The sequence below is a fragment of the Pongo abelii genome, chromosome 13, assembly GCF_028885655.2.
Source record: "Pongo abelii isolate AG06213 chromosome 13, NHGRI_mPonAbe1-v2.0_pri, whole genome shotgun sequence".
Lineage (NCBI taxonomy): Eukaryota > Metazoa > Chordata > Mammalia > Primates > Hominidae > Pongo > Pongo abelii.
The window spans coordinates 111,949,319-111,966,683 of NC_071998.2; the positions used below are offsets into that span (position 1 = coordinate 111,949,319).

Below are 17,365 nucleotides of genomic sequence, written 5' to 3' on the forward strand. Positions count from 1 at the left end.
TGCTGCTTAATATAATGTAAACATTTTAATGTAAGTTCATAAATTACCAAATTTCTTTATCATAAAATGTTAGAGTAGGAGAATTCCTCTTTCAAAAATCTTTACTGAAAGGACAAATCCAAAATATAAGCCAAATGAAAGAAAAGCTTATGTAAGTGGGGGTGGTGATGTGGAGGTGAGAGGTGAGAGTTGGGTGTGAAAGGTCCAGAAGTAGACCTGTTGGCCTCTCCAGTCCCTATAATGGCTCCCAAACACATCTGAGGAACCCTGGGTCCCCAAATAATACTGTTTAAAAATCACAAATCTAGTCTAACTCATTTAACAGATAAAACTACTTGCTTTTACTAGACAGATAACTAGTAAAAGAACTAATGAAAGAACTTAGGATCCTACATCTTACAGACAAGTGCTCAGCTTCTGCAACTTAGCTACCCTTTCTACAAAAGTCATCAAATGTTCATTTGTCCATTGTTGTTCTTCCTTTAAGAAAAATACAAGGGAAAATGTTACAAACAAAAAATGAATCATCAATATAATAAGCTAGATCTCAAGGAGTTCCACTTGTCCTAAGCAGGTTCTCAAACTATTCCTCATATTACTATGAGTGAGAGAAACGTTCATTTCTAAACTAAAGAGAAAGGCATGATTACATTATTTTCCTCAAGAATACACTGCGTGTCTAGTATACCTACAAACTGTTCCTTCTTTTTCACTAATTCAATCACTAAATATTTATTAAGAATCTATCTGGGCTGGACAGCAGAGGTATAACTGTGAACAAAACAAATGGAAGTCCTGCCCTCATGGAGTCTGTAAGCCTGGCAGGCTTGAGCAAACTACTTTAACTTTCTGAATCCCAGTGTTTGCCAGTCATAAAGTAAGGTTAATAAGATTTAACTACTGCATTGTTTAAGAATTAAATGACATGATGTAAGTGAAAAAATCCTTACAGGTAATCAGGCATATAATATGTGCTCAGTTAATATTAGTTACCTTCCCTGCCAAAGTGTTAAATATCAGATTAAAAATGAGAGGTGAGAGTGTAAGTCTCTTTGCTATTAAAACAGTGATTTGAAGCAGTACAACTGAAATAGCAGGTTAAGATAATTCCAAAGAGATTCTGGGCCAGGCGCAGTGGCTCATGCCTGTAATCCCAGCACTTTGGGAGGCTAAGACGGGTGGATCACCTAAGGTCAGGAGTTTGAGACCAGCCTAACCAATATGGTGAAACCCCGTCTCTACTAAAAATACAAAAATTAGCTGGGTGTGATGGTGGGTGCCTGTAATCTCAGCTACTTGGGAGGCTGAGGCAGGAGAATCACTTCAACCTAAGAGGCAGAGGTTGTAGTGAGCCGAGATGGCACCACTGCACTCCAGTCTGGGAGACAGAGTGAGACTCTATCTCAAAAAAAAAAAAAAAAAGATAAGATAATTCCAAAGAGATTCTTACACTAGGAAAGAAGTAAATACTTCAATATGAAGAAATGAAATTCAGGTCGGGCGTGGTGGCTCACACCTGTAATCCCAGCACTTTGGGAAGCCAAGGCGGGCGGATCACTTGAGGTCAGAAGTTCAAGACCAACCTGGCCAACATGGCAAAACCCCACCTCTTCTAAAAATACAAAAATTAGCTGGGCATGGTGGCAGGCACCTGTAATCCCAGCTACTCGGGAGGCTGAGGCAGGAGAATTGCTAGAACCTATGAGGCAGAGGTTGCAGTGAGCTGAGAATCCGCCACTGCATCCCAGCCTGGGGGACAGAGCGAGACTGTATCTCAAAAAAAAAAAGAAATGAAATTCACATGAGCCCTCACAGTCAAGTTCTCTAATTCACCTTGCTATCTCCATGACCATTTACTTTCAGTTACTTCTGGGCTCTTTCCACAACATTCAGCCCTGTATAGTGTCTAGGAAAGAAAATATAAAGCAAGCAGTCCTCTTCTCCAAATACCATTTATTCATCATATAAATATGGGCAGCTAAACAAGACAAGATTTACACTTAACAAAATAAACTTAAAAGACAATGGTTTAAAATACAAAATATCAAATCTGAAACCCAACAAAACCTATAAAGGTTTGATCAATATTCACCAATAAAAGTACAGAGGACATAAGCCTTTTTCATTCATATAATATGCAGAAATCAACAAAATGTGAATTGCAAGGTCTTAGACATTCTACGAGCACCTTGTAAGCCATGATGCACTGCACACTTGTTAATTGTTAATATTAAAAGCACTCTGTTCACTATTAACTTTAATTATATTTCTAATGGGGAAGTTCTGTCATTCAAAAGATCAAACATTTGTTTCTTAACCAAATTAATTATACTGGTATGCATCTCAAAACCATCTATCAACAAAAACAGCTCATGTTATTCATAAATAGGAAAATAAATTTGCTACTTATTCAAAGTTCTTGATTTTTTTTTAGAGCCAGATAACTTCTGTTATGAAAGTTTTTTCTTTATTGTTCCTCAGAAGAAGGTGGCAGGGGGTAGGTGGGGCGTAAGTTGGACAATAAAGAAGACCCCAGCGGAAAAAGGAAATCTTTTCTCCATTTTTTTTCAAAAAGAGAGAATACCATGTTCTGTATATTGTATAAAGGATGACATTTTCATATTAAGAAGGCTTCATAATCTAAATTAAATAGACCACAAACAAATCAATAGGAAAAAAGTGAAAGTCACAGAGAAAGACAGATTTTGTTCTCGGTGCAAACTGTTCAACGCCATGCATGCTGACACTAACACATCTTTAAGGACTTTTTGTTCATCTAGAAAGACGTCTTGGAAGAATTAAGCTTTGAGGAAGAACTGAAGGAGGACAAAGTGGTAAATTGTTAAACAGAAAGGGTAATTTGGTTCCTTAAAGATCATGGAAAGAATGGTTGGGGCTAAAAATAAAAGATATGAGTGAGAGGAACACATAGAAGGCTTTAAATTGAAAAAAAATTAGCAAGGAGAATGGAAGAAAGGTTTTTTTTTTTTCAATGAAGACAAAATAATAGGGAAAGATTTTTCTGACCATAATTATCTGTAGAACAGTGGCATTATTAGAGAGATTATTTTGATACAAATTTATCACATGTACTCACATAGATACATCTAAAAGGATAAATATTTTTAGTAAACCTTTACTATGATTCAAACCTAGGTATCCAGACACAATCTTTATCTTCTTCATCACGTTTTTAGAAATCCTCCTTTAAAGTTACCAGGGCAGTCAGGGTAGTCATTTCTAGTGAAAAACAGATAAATCAAAATGTATACCTGAAAAAAAGACTAAGTGACCACAGAAGAGGTCCCTGTAATATAATGTCAACATCACTAATAAGGATTTTTATATCACACCTAAAAAAAAACCACACAAAAATCAAGATAAAGGAAAAAGCAAGGATTAAAGCTATTTATAACTTAAAATATCATCTAACACTGTCTTTCAGCTAAACAAGGTCTTACATTTTTATTTTCTTCTGCTCTATTAAGTACCCTAGAGCAGAATTCTCTCCACCCATAATTTACTCATCAGTAAAAACAGCACTGCAATACTTTTCTTCTATTCTTTTTATAAGGGTGCCAGAATGTCTGAAAGTTAATATACATGTTTAGAAATGCTAAGATGAAAAGTTATGCACACTTAAATTTCAGGGGTCTTTTTTAAAAATCAAGATAAAAAGACCTAGATTATTTCAATGTGTAAATTTTCAACTAGCCAGGAGGCTTCCTGGGGACATAATTCAGAAGATTTGAAACTAATGTTCTGGAGTTTATGCTGCTCCAGAAACTAATCAGACTAATGAATTTCTACAGAAACCTAGGCACTTAGGCCAGGCATAAGGTATGATAAATTTAGAAGTCCCTGGGCCTGGTCCCACAAAAAATATGAACAAATCTCTCCATCACAGATAAACTTAGAACCTAATTAATGAAACAATAAGAGCTATAATTTAATATAACAACTGTAAAACGTTGTCAAACAGAAAATTCAGGGAGGTGGCTGGGCGTGGTGGCTCACACCTGTAATCCCAGTACTTTGGAAGGCCAAGGTGGGTGGATTACTTGAGTTCAGGAGTTCGAGACTAGCCTGGACAACATGGCAAAATCCCAACTCTACTAAAAATACAAAAACTAGCTAGGCATGGTGGTGCACACCTGTAGTCCCAGCTACTCTGGAGATTGAGGTGAGAGAATCATTTGAACCCAGGAGGCTGAGGCTGCAGTGAGCCATGATTGTGCCGCCGCACTCCAGTCCGGGACACAGAGTAAGACCCTGTCTCAAAAAAAAAAAAAACCAGAAAGAAGAAAAGAAAATTCGGGGAGATGAATGAATAGCACACAGTGGAATGAAGACAGTAAACGCCAAGGAAGAGTAGAAGTTTTCCCAGATTAATATCCAAGGACCAATTATTTTTAGCAAAATGGTTTCCTACTCTTCTAGGTAGCTGTATTTCTTTAAATGCCAATAATATGGATTCTGGAGCCAGACCCACTAGGTTTGAATGTAGGTTCTGCCAGAGCTGGGCTTCTATGGAACTCAATTTCCTTATCTATAAAATGAGGATAATAATAGTAACTAACTTAGTAGTTCCTGTTTTGGAGATTAAATGACTTAATATATATAAGGCACATAGAACAGTGCCAGGAACATAGTAAGTGTGTTTGTAATTACTATTATAGTAGTCCACAATCCCTCAAATCTGATGCTCAATACCAGAAGCTGTGAAACTACAAATTTTCCTGTAACTCATTTGGTGGCAAATATCTGACCTACCCTGAATACATTTGGCAACAAAACCCGACCTGAGCAAATGCAAATAAAACCTGACCTGAGCAAAGGCTACTGAAAGTCTTTATTTATCACTCACTGTAAAGATAAGTGCATTTTGCTGCAGATATCTTAATGTGTTTGATTACAGGATGCTGCTCCCAATTCACTGGAATGTATTTATGAAAAAATGAAAAAATCTAAATTCTGAAACACATCCAACCCAGAGGTTTTAGATAAAAGACTGTGGGGTCTATATTAACTTTGAAGCCTAGACAGTTTGTATTTCCTTAAAATAAATGGCATCTTCTTAAAGAAACACGAGTAAGTAAGATCCTGAATCTAGTATTAGAGAATATTAGGATGACGAAAACATTTTCCAGTACAGTTAGGAGGGTCCTATATTCCCAGGATGTTCTTTTCAAATATAATCCATCTTGGCTGGGCGTTGTGGCTCACACCTGTAATCTCATTCACACCTGTAAATGGAAGCTGAGGCAGGCAGATCATTTGAGGTCAGGAGTTCAAGACCAGCCTGACCAACATGGTGAAACCCCATCTCTACTAAAAATACAAGAAAGTTAGCTGGGTATGGTGGCGCATGCCTGTAGTCCCAGCTACTCGGGAGGCTGAAGCAGGAGAACTGCTTGAACCTGGGAGGCAGAGGTTGCAGTGAGCCAAGATGGTGCCACTGCACTCCAGCCTGGGCAACTAAGTGAGACTCCATCTCAAAAAAAAACAGGCTGGGCGTGGTAGCTCATGCCTGTAATCCTAGCACTTTGGGAGGCCGAGGTGGGCGGATTGCCTGAGGTTGGGAGTTCGAGACTAGCCTGGGCAACATGGTGAAACTCTGTTTCTACTAAAATACAAAAAAAAATAAATTAGCTGGGCGTGGCGGCGTGCGCCTGTAGTCCCAGTTACTCGGGAGGCTGAGGCAGGAGAATCACTTGAACCGGGGAGGTGGAGGTTGTAGTGATCTGAGATGGCACCACTGCACTCCAGCCTGGCGACAGAGCAAAACTCCGTCTCCAAGAACAAAACAAAACAAAACAAACAAACAAAAATATATAATCCATCTGTAATATTTTGTTTACACATCATGGTAGTCAGAGTTTTCAAGTTCTAAATTCTAGGGCTTGCTTAAACAAAGTCTATTCTCATCACTTAGATAACAAATAAATAATTAAGGTTCTTTGGGGGACATAAATTGCCTTGAATCATGCAGACCAAATCATCACATAACTTTAGAGCTGAAAGAGACCCTTTAAAACTAATCTAAATTATTATCCTTTACCTTCCAAATTGTTTTATCATCTGTAAATTTACTCTGCCCTATGAGGTAAGAATAATCTGCCCTAACTTGTCCATAGACTCTGTCTATAGGAACACACCATAGGTAAATGCAAATAAACTGGGTGGAGTACACTGACAAACTTGGGATCTAAAAGGATAATTGAATTTAACACAATCAATCTTATAAATTTAGTAAATGTCTCAGATTATACTTTAGAAAATTATAAGAATTTCCAAGTCCAGAATGAAAGAAGACTCACCTAGCACATATTTAAAAATAAATAAATTTTAATAGAGCTTAGCAATCTTAATGGGCTCAATGAGTCAACAACATAATGCGGCTGCCAAAAAGCTACTGTGATTAGGAACTAACCGCATCAACATCAGTACCCCATCCAGAAGGAATGAGGCAACTGCCCTCTCTGCTACAAGCTGGTTAGAGCACATCTGGAGTATTATGTTCAGCTCTGTTTCACATTTTGGTAGAAACACAGAAAGACTGAAAAAGACTAGAAGAGGGCCAGGCACAGTGGCTCATGCTTGTAATCCCAGCACTTTCAGAGGCTGAAGCGGGGAGATCAGGAGTTCGAGAACAGCCTGGCCAACATGGTGAAACCCCGTCTCTACTAAAAATACAAAAAGTAGCAGGGTGTGGTGGCATGCACCATAATTCCAGCTAGGCAGGAGGCTGAGGCAGAATTGCCTGAAACCATGAGGCGGAGGTTGCAGTGGGCTGAGATGGTGCCACTGCATTCCAGCCTGGGCAACAGAGTGGAACTCCATCTCAAAAAAAAAAAACAAAAAACAAAAAAAAACTAGAAGAGAAGTAACCAAGATAGTAAGAAAATTTGAAACCATGTCACATAAAGATCAGTTGAAGGAGCTGAAGTTATTTAGCCGAGACAGACAGGGATCACGATCCCTGTCCCCTAACCTGTAAGAGCTGACATGGCACAGAGACAGCCAACTTTTTCTGCATGGCCCCAACGGGCAGAGCCAGATCAATCAGTTAACTAAAATAAGAAATTTCAGCTAAGCCTATGGAAATATTTCTTCAAATGTAGAGCCACATTAGGAGGTAGTGGCATTTAAAGTCCTGTCTACCCCTAAGGGTCCATACTTTTTAACATTTGGGCCAGCGTGCGGCGTCTCACGCCTATAATCCCAGCACTTTGGGAGGCCGCGGTGGGCGGATTACCTGAGGTCAGAAGTTCGAGACCTGCCTGGCCAACGTGGTGAAACCCCATCTCTACTAAAAATACAAAAATTAGCCAGGCATGGTGGTGCACACCTGTAATCCCAGCTACTCGGGAAGCTGAGGCAAGAGAATCGCTTGAATCCGGGAGGCGGAGGTTGCAGTGAGCCGATCTAGCCTGGGCAACAAGAGCGAAACTCGATCTCAAAAAAAAAAAAAAAAAAAATCAAACATTTGTCATTACCTTAGTGTCTTACTGATTATTATCACTTCTGGTATCACAGCATCTCTCTTCACCCTGCTTAAAATGTCCTACCCAGGGCCAGGCACGGTGGCTCACACCTGTAATTACAGTACTTTGGGAGGCCAAGGTGGACAGATCACCTGGGGTCGGGAGTCCGAGACCAGCCTGACCAACATGAAGAAACACTGTCTCTACTAAAAACACAAAATTAGCTGGGCATGGTGGCGCATGCCTGTAATCCCAGCTACTCGGAAGACTGAGGAGAATCGCTTGAACCCGGGAGGTGGAGGTTGTGGTGAGCCGAGGTAGCGCCATTGCACTCCAGCCTGGGCAACAAGAGCGAAACTCCGTCTCAAAAAAAAAAGAAAAATCCTACCCAGCCAACCAATCAGTGAATGTTTTGCTGGGTTTGTGGGAGAAAAAGTGCCTGCTTGCTGGGCAATTAGTTTCAGTTTGCAGATCAGTGTCCTTGTAAACAAAAAAGGGCCCTAATTGAGGGACAGGCAAGAGCTCTCAGCTAGATCTCCATGAAAGAAATTATTATTAATTCAAAAAGCATCTACAAGACCTATTCAATCAAATAATATATTATCAATGGCACTTAGTTCTTACAGGAACGTTGAAATTAAAAAATACTGTACAACCATCTTCTCAAATGCCAGGGAATCCAACTTTGCAAGCCAAACCAGTTGTCTCAAATTCAATTATAAGTTTTCCTTCTGCCAAAGAGATATGTTTTCTGTTTAAAGTAGACTGGAGCCCATGCTCCATACTTGATCACATCACTGTAAAGTCAGTTTAGCTGCTGAGAACTAGATACTGGCAATCTAGAGTGAATTCACAGAGAAGTACAAACTACCTAATATTTAAAACACAGGAAAGTTATCAAAATTGGACATCCTTCCAAAATTTTTTCACCCAAAGACCACCACAGACATAAGTATAATGTTAGTTCATGAAAATTACTAAAAGCCTTGAACAACAGTTCAGATGACAAATATTATTCAATCCAGCTTTACTGCAGTGTATATTGAATTGGATTCTAAGCAACTCCAATGGAAGTATTAGAGAATATAGTAAATAGATGATGGACTTAGAAAAAATACTCTGTGCTGCTTCCTCTCTGCTTTATAAAGTGAAGCCTAGAAGCAATCTAAGTGTCCATAAATAAGGGCTTGGTTAAATAAATTATGACACATTCTTACCCTGGAAAATGCAACTATTGAAAAGAATAAAGTAGACCCTAGATACTGACATTTTTTTTTAAAGTCCATGATACATAGTTAAGTGAATACCACAAGTTGCAAAACATGCATAGAATTATTCCATTTTGATTTTTTAAAATCTATTTTTAAATACCCTGTGTGTATGTTCATACATGCCCAGCAAAAACAGCTGAAAAAAGATCTGACAAATTGCTAACACTAGTAACCTCTAGGGACTGACTGAAACTAGGAGGCAGTGAAGGAGTGACTTTCCCTTTTTCCTTTGTGGACTTCTGGTTGTTTACATTTTTTTGCCAGTAGGGGTTACCTTTGTGGTTGAAAAATAACAACACAAAAATAGTAAAAGTAAAATAACATGAATTACACAGATTTATTTATCAGATACTAACCAAAGTAAGTGATCTTTCTACTTAAATGCTACTGTGTGCTTAAAACTCCAGAGAATCTAATTCATTATTTTTCTATTATATTTTACTAAAAGAAATAAAAATCACCACAAGTCCCTACTAGTTTTCTCAAATGCTTTCTATACACACACACACACACACACACACACACACACACACACACACACACACACACACACACACACACACCCACCCCAGGCCTGGTCATAAGCATAGCTAACACACAGGGTGCTTATTCTACACTAGGAACTGTTGTAAGCACAGTAAGTGTTAACTTATTTAATCTTCCCAGCAGGCCTGGTGCAGTGAATCATGCCTGAAATCCTAGCACTTTGGGAGGCCGAGGCAGGAGGACTGCTTGAGTTCAGGAATTCAAGACTAGCCTGGGCAATACAGTGAGCCCTCATCTCTACAAAAAATACAAAAAATTAGCTGGGTGTGGTGACCCATGCCTGTAGTCTCAGCTGCTCAGGAAGCTGAGGTGGGAGGATCACTTGAGCCTGGGAGGCAGAGGTTGCAGTGAGCCAAGATTGCACCACTGCACTTCAGCCTGGGCAACAGAGCCAGACCCTGTCTCAAAAAACAAAAACAAAAACAAAAACAAAAAAAGTCTTCACAGCAACCTTATGAGGTAAGTACTACTATAATATTATCTTCATTTCACAATCAAAGAAACAGAGTCCAAAGAGCTTCAGTGAGCCGCCTAAGCTTACACAGCTAACAAGGGGAAGAGCTAGGATTCAAACCTAAGAATAAACTCCAGAGTCCATACTCTCAACCGCTATGCTTCCTGTCTCTCAGTAATATGTCAATCTCTCTATATGAAAGCCAAAAGGGGTTACAGGTAAAACCCAGCTAGCTAACGCATTCCTTGAAGCTGGAAGAGATGCCCATTTGGCTTTTTATGGGTGAATAATACTACTTATGTCATTGCCAAGCTCCGACCCAAGGCTCAAGACTGTATGAAGGCTCATAACCATGTGGGAAAATTCTCTACACACTCAATTATAGTCCAAAGTCCATACCTGACTCCACAGTAAATCACTAAGCCTAAGATTTAGGTCAGAGACCCAGCTAGACAAAGGATTTGGACAAATCTCCACCCCAACTCAAAGCAAGACAATTCAGAAACTTTTGTCCAAACGTTTTGACAAGGTAGGCTTTTGTTTTGTTTTGTTTTGTTTTAGTCCTAGGCCCACTTAAGATTTAAACGGGGAAAGAATACGAGTTGTTTCTAACTTTGCTTGAAGACTTCAGCAAGAAAAGCCTTTTCTACGTGGGCTCAAACACAAATTGGTATATATCAGCATCAGCAAAGTTGAACATCCTGGCTTAAGGAGACAAAAATAGGCATCCTTGCTTAAATTGTGTATTTGTCCAAACATGTTGACCTTATAATTGTGGAAGAAAAAAATGGTTTGAGGAAGAGATTTAACCTAATTTGTAAATGTGCTCAGCCTAGATACACACCTGTCCCAAATGACCTACTGAATCCACTTATTTGCAGGGACAACATGGATTACAATGCCTTTTTTGTTTTTATTTTTTGCCCTCAAGTGGTCCATACTACTGTTTGTAAACAAAATCCTCTCACTACCTCTCTTCCACCTGTCATACACACACATCTGATATTTACATAAACAAGAAGAAATGAACAGGGAAACTGGAGCTTTGGGAGGAATTCCCTACCCTCAGCTTTTGACCCAGTGGTTGAAGGAGGTACTATGCGGGCTTTCAAACTTCCCCAAATAACCCAGGCAGAGAGGCTGGGTGCGCGAACCCAACCCAAAAGTTTGCGCCCATTCTGGGTCTCTGAAAAAGGCCAGAAAGCCCTGTTGGGAAGAAGATGAGATGCCTTCCACCCAGCAGCCACCCCCTCCCAAGGGAGCACAGCCCACGGGGGACAAAAGACTTTCCAGATTGATCGGGGGCGGGAGGGGGACTAGCTGGACCTGGGATACCCCCTCGGGAGCCGGAACCTGGGGAGTCTTTGAGGCAACAAACGATAAATTATAGGCAAGAGCCCAACCCTAGATGCCGGGGCTGAGGTGAGGACGGGTCCTGCCCGAGAGGGAGCACCGGACTCACCTGGAGGAGGCGAAAAGGGGGCCTCGGTGGCAGGTGGGGTGGGGAGGACGCTGCTGCTGCTGCTGCTGCTGCTGCTGGGGAGATCGGGGGTCGGGGTCCGGGGAGTCGTGGGCGCCGGTACGGTGGTCGCTACAGGGGTGGTCGGCGCCGGGCCAGTGGTCGTCAAAAGGGTGGTCGGCGCGGGTCTGGTCAGCGCCTGAGAGGTGGTCGAAGTGCGTTCCGCCGCCCGAGGGGCGGTCGGCGAGGGGCCGAGCGGCGCCTGAAAGGTGGTGGAAGCGGGTCCAGCAGTCGCCCGAGAAGGGGTGGTCTCCGGGGACTGGGCTGGAGAAGTCGCAGCCAGGGGTCGGTGGACGGTGGCGCGCGGGGGCCCGGTCCTCGGGGCCTGGGCCGTGGGAGCCGTCGCCCTAGGGAAGGGGTGGCTAGGCTCGCCCCGCAACCCGAGGCCCGGCGACGCGTCCACCTGCCCCGCGGCCCCGCCGCCACCGGTGACATTCCCCGCCGAGGCGGCTGAGGCGACCGCGGCGGCGGCGGCGGCGGCGGCGCAGCACAACAGGGCGAGGCCGCCCAGGCTCGGCAGGCTCCTCATGGCGCGCTCGGCTCCGCCATTCATTCATTCAGCCAGTCGGTTGGTCAGTCATCTTCTCCTCGTTGCAATCCGACCAAGGAAGCCTCTGCAACCGCCGCCGCCACCGGGCGCACCATCGCCACCTCCCTCTGACAGGCGGCCGGCCCCGCGGGCGGGCCCCAGCGCGGAGGGAGCGACCGGACCGAGCGCGGACGGCCCGCCCTCCTCGATTGGCAGCCGCGCCTAACCAATGGAAGGCCAGGGTCGCCCACGTGATCCGCCCGCTTCCCGGCCTCTTTGTAGCCCCGTGGGCCAATCAGAGGACGCCCAGGAGAGGGGGCGGTCCGTGAGGCGGGAGAAGGGTGGTGCGAGCCCAGCTCTAGCCCGCCGGGCTCGCGGCGGCCCCGGCTTTGTCTGCCCAAAGAGTGGGGCGCGGGCCTCGGGCACCGGGCGCCGCGGAGCAGACAAAGGATGCGCCCCGCGCGGCAGACGCCGGGCCTAGTCATCTGCTCCACCGGGCTGCGAGCACGAGCGGGGGGTGGAATCAGTGCTCGGGAGCATCCCCGCCCTCCTGAACAATGGGGCGCCGGCGCCGCACCCCGGCTCGGGCGGGGACCGCGCGGGAACCCCGCGATGGGAGAGGGCGGCGGCAGCGACGATGTAGAGTTTGGCATGCCCTCTGCTGCTCCAGAGAGCCTGGTCGCAGCCTTGCGACGTCTCTGCCGCCATTCCCATTTCAGAGATGGGGAAGCTGAGGCCCTTGCTGAGGGCCTCCCTGAACCGAGACCCACGCCCTCACCAGAAACCTGCTGTGGGCCAGGTGTTGTGCCAGACTGGACAAGGGGGCGGGACCGGGCGGTGGAGACCCTTTAGGGCAGAAGGTGCAGGCTTCCTGCGTGGAGGAGACAGGCTCGCAAGCACACTTCCCTAAACCCCGGGAAGAATAGGATCAGACAGGGTTGAACCTCAACTTGATGTCTCTTGCTGAATGGTTTTGTGGCCTGAGCGCGGTTTTTTCACCACTAAAATGGAGATGATAGGACACCCCTCACCCCCTCACAGAGCTGTTGTGAGAATTAAGTCATGGACGTAAAGGGCTTAGCCCAGCGCCTGGCCCACTGTTGTAACCCTCATTAATGCTAACTATTCTCAGCATTCTGCGCCAGGGCAAGCCTAAGATTAGAAAGCAGCCCCAGGCCACAGCCCTTCAGTGCCCCCAGAGCCTCCGGCTGGTTGCAGGGATTGGGGTGGGGCTAATAGCCGAGCTTGACCCTGGATGACGCTAAACCCTGGATCAAGCTGGAATTCGGGTACGCAGCCTCACATCATCCGCCCAGGATCGAGAGCTAGGTCAGGCGCTGCTGCTTCGGCTCAGCAGCTTCCAGGGGAAGCCAGGCAGGGCGGGTTTGTCATCTGATGGGGCTTAATCCAAGCCCCACTGCTAACCCAATCCCGGCCTCTCCTACGTGATGTTTGGCTTTGTGCATGGTTTCCCATTAGTCATTGGTCTTCAACCAGACCAGCAGGATGAGATTTATGTGTGAACCTGTGTATGCTAATTAAAGCATGCATTTATTTTCCTGCATGAGTAGTGGGTGGGGGAGGCTGTGTATGAATGCATAAACATGTTTGTGAGTCTGTGTGTATGAGTATTGTATGTATCTGTGAGTTTATGAGTATGGGAGCTAGTATCGATTTTCATATATTGTGTCTTAATAATCTGTACATATGTACTGGTGTGTGTTTTTGTGTATTTTCTGTGTTTTTGCATTTGTGGTTATCTATGGGTGTGTCTTGATAGGTCTATGTATATAAGACTGCGGGAATGAGGGAGAATGTGAGTGTTCTGTCTTCAGGACCAATATTTAGCCAGCACTAACCAAGGTTCTATTTTTACTTTGCTTTGGGAGGGTGGACAGGTCATGCCAGTCTCCCATATTCCCTTGCTGATCCTCCCTGGCCCTTCAAACCCCAACCAAAATGCCGCATTCTCTAAAAGACATTCCTGGATTTGAGTGGGAATTAATCTCTCCCTTCTCATTTCCCCACCACCCCTTGTTTATGCATTGATTACAGCCCTGATCTACCAATCTACCTCTCCGTTGCCTCTTCCTAAAAGGATTAAGGATGGCTTTCAGAAATATATACAACAGGATAAATTGAATTGCCCACATGGCTTTATTACTTCTCATAGGCATGCATCAGCCTTAATACTAGAACTTGTTATTTATGTGTGTGTCTCTTACATCAGATGTTCTCCCTGTTCTCAGTACCTAGCAGGGGCAACACATGTAAGTGCTAACCCATGCTGGTTAAATTGAATTAATTGAGGTCTTGTGGTGCTTGTGGGAGGAGCTTGTGTCTTTAGAGTCAGACAGACTTGGGTCATGACTGCCAACTCTGTGACCTTGGAGGAAACCTTTCACCTCTCTGAGCCTCAGTTTCCCCCCCCTTTTTTTTTTTGAGACAGTGTTTCACCCTTGTCGCCCAGGCTGGACTGCAGTGGCGCGATCTTGGCTCACTGCAACCTCCGCCTCCCAGGTTCAATCGATTCTCCTGCCTCAGCCTCCCGAGTAGCCGGGATTACAAGCACCTGCCACCAGGCCCAGTTAATTTTTGTATTTTTAGTAGAGACGCGGTTTCACCATGTTGGCCAGGCTGGTCTTGAACTCCTGAGCTCAGGTGATCCTCCGGCCTAGACCTCCCAAAGTGCTGGGATTACAGACATGAGCCACCGTGCTAGGCCAGTTTTCTCATCTATTAAATGGGGCCAATAAATCATCTCTCATTTGTTGAGCTAAGGATTGAGGAGAATGTTTTTACGGAGCCTAGCACACAGACGGTGCTCAAGCTGTGTAGGTTCATATTTTTGTTATACCATTGCTAACTTCGAGCCTTGTTGGCTGAAGGACCAGAGCAGAAACCCCTGCCCCATAAGTTCCCCATCAGGTGACATGGCCTGACAGTTGCCCTACCTGATATTTCCAAATGATATCTGAAAAATGCTGGGTTGGCCCTGAGCTTTGCTGTATCAGAGGTTCTCTGGCAAGGGGAAAAAAGCTGATGCAGCTTCTTGGCCAGGAGAGCCACAGAGCAAATGACTAGGAGACCTTGTCGAGTGATTCAGGTCAGCTCTCTGCCTTAGGCAAGGATCATCCATGCCAGGGCTTTTAAGATGGGATATTAGCCTGTCATATGTATAGAAAATATTGAATTTTTTGGAAAGATATCAGTAATTTAAATGTATTAATGTCCATTCAACATTTAATTTTTAAATTTCCTTAATCTTAAATCTTCCTTAGTCTCTAAACTACAAGATGACTTTCTTAGGAATTATGTTTGTGTTTAAAAATTGGAAACACCTTACATATCTGCCATCAAAGAAAGGTATTATTATACCTGTTAAATTTAATCATATAAAGTCATTGTAAGTGTAGCTATGAAGACAGTATAGCAAATATTAATAGTAAATAATTGAGCTCATAGTCTATGCTAGACACTATACCAAGAGCTACATATGAATTATTTTGTTTAATCCTAAAAACCCCAGGAAATAGGTACTATTATGTCTTAGTCCATTTGGGCTGCTGCAACAAAGTACTGTAGATTGTGGCTTGTAGACAACAAAAAATGTATCTCTCTCAGCTCTGGTGCCTGAGAAGTCCAAGATCAAGGCACCAGCAGATTCAGTGAGCTCCCTGGGTGTCCTTTAAAAGGACACTAATTCCATTCACGATGGCTCTGCCCTCATAACCTAATCACCTCCCAAAGGCTTCCAAATACCTTCACACGGGAAGTTAGGATTTCAACGTATGAATTTTAGGGGGACACAAACATTCAGTCTATAGTCTATTATTACCTGCATTTTACAGCTAAGGAAACTAGGTCACAGGTTAAGCAGCTTGCCCATGGTCACTTAGTAAGTAATAGAGCTAGAAATCAAACTGAGGCGCTGGCTCCCACTGACACCCTTAACTATAAAGGGAAAATACTTAATAATGGTAAGAAGAAAAGAAAAAATAAAAATTATAGCTGTGACACTGTGTAACAGAACATTGACTGGCACTTTTCCTATTGGCCCCAGAACTGTAGCTAAGGCCCATGAGACCTGGAGCCAAAGGCCTGGGGAAGGACCACAGAACAGCAGGGGTCAGAGAGGGCCTTGTTGGAGCCAATGTGCAGCCTGACTTTTCTCCTAGACAAATGAGATGCTGTAAAGGGCCCCATCTGATTTCTCACTTTATAGTCAGCACCTTATACAGTGTCAAATACACAGAAATGGCTCAAGAATTGTCTGTGAGCCAGGCGCGGTGGCTCATGCCTGTAATCATAGCACTTTGGGAGGCCGAGGTGGGTGGATCACAAGGTCAGGAGTTCAAGGCTAGCCTGGCCAACATGGTGAAACTCCGTTTCTACTAAAAATACAAAAAAGTTAGCCAGGTGTGGTGGCAGACGCCTGTAATCCCAGCTACTCGGGAGGCTGAGGCAGGAGAATTGCTTGAACCTGGGAAGCAGAGGTTGCAGTGAGCCGAGATCGTGCCACTGCACTCCAGCCTGGGCGACAGAGCAAGACTCCATCTTGAAAAAATTTAAAAAAAAAATTGTCTGTGAAGACTTATGCTGTGGCAGATGCTGTTCCGGGAGTTTTATATTCAGAACACATTTATTCCTCAAAGACAGGGCTGTCATCTGCACTTCAAAGAAGAAGAAACTGAGCCTCCAAGAGCTTAAGGGACTTGCCCAAGGCCCTTGTGACTCAAAAGCCCAGGCTCTTCTCTCTATGCTACAGTCCATTAATGTGGCCGCTATGTGTTGCACATAGTAGGAGGTCAGTGAACACATACTGAAGGAAAGGACACACATGCACCAAATTTAACCCTTCTGCTAGAAAAGCATTTAAGAAAAGAAGCTTTGGGAGTGAGAAAAGAAGGTATAATAATATGATAGATAGGGCTCAGCAAAATAACTTCATCTCCCAGATTCCAATAAAACACAGACACCTTTCCCCTTTCTGGTTTCATTGAAACAGCAATGCTGACATGGACTATTTCTAATCCTGCCGGAGGCTGGCCTCCTATCAGATGTGGCTAAATGCAAGGTTTGGCATCTTCTGCAGACAACTGTAGGATTACCGGGGCCACTGTTCACAAAGTCGGCCCAGCAAAGGACACTAACAGACAAGTCACAGAAAGGAATACAAATGACTAAGAAATATGAAATACTGCATATGCAAGTTGAGTAATTAACGCATTGCAAGTTGAGATAAGGAGTTGCCATTTTTTTAACCTATTGATTTGGCAAAAATTTTTACAAACTGGTAATACTTGTTATGGTCTCTCACCGTTGATAGAAATATAAAGTGATACAACTGTTCCAGGAAGGCTTAAAAGTGTTTATACTCTTTGACCCATTATTTCCACTTTTTTTTTTTTTTTTTTTGAGACGGAGTCTCGCTCTTTTTGCCCAGGCTGGAGTGCAATGGCGCGATCTTGGCTCACCAAAATCTCCACCTCCTGGGTTCAAGCGATTCTCCTGCCTCAGCCTCTCAATTAGCTGAGATTACAGGCATGCGCCACCATG

General features: G+C 43.9%; 1 protein-coding gene across 1 annotated transcript in view; it reads right to left on the minus strand.

Moving 5' to 3' along the window:
• MEGF9 (multiple EGF like domains 9) overlaps positions 1-12,008 on the minus strand; it is a 115,012-nt gene extending 103,004 nt beyond the window's left edge. The window contains exon 1 of the mRNA XM_024252791.3: positions 11,221-12,008. Within this exon, the coding sequence (XP_024108559.3) occupies positions 11,221-11,830 (610 nt within the window). The 5' untranslated portion in view covers positions 11,831-12,008. The remainder of the gene's footprint in view (positions 1-11,220) is intronic.
• Between the last annotated feature and the right edge of the window lie 5,357 nt (positions 12,009-17,365).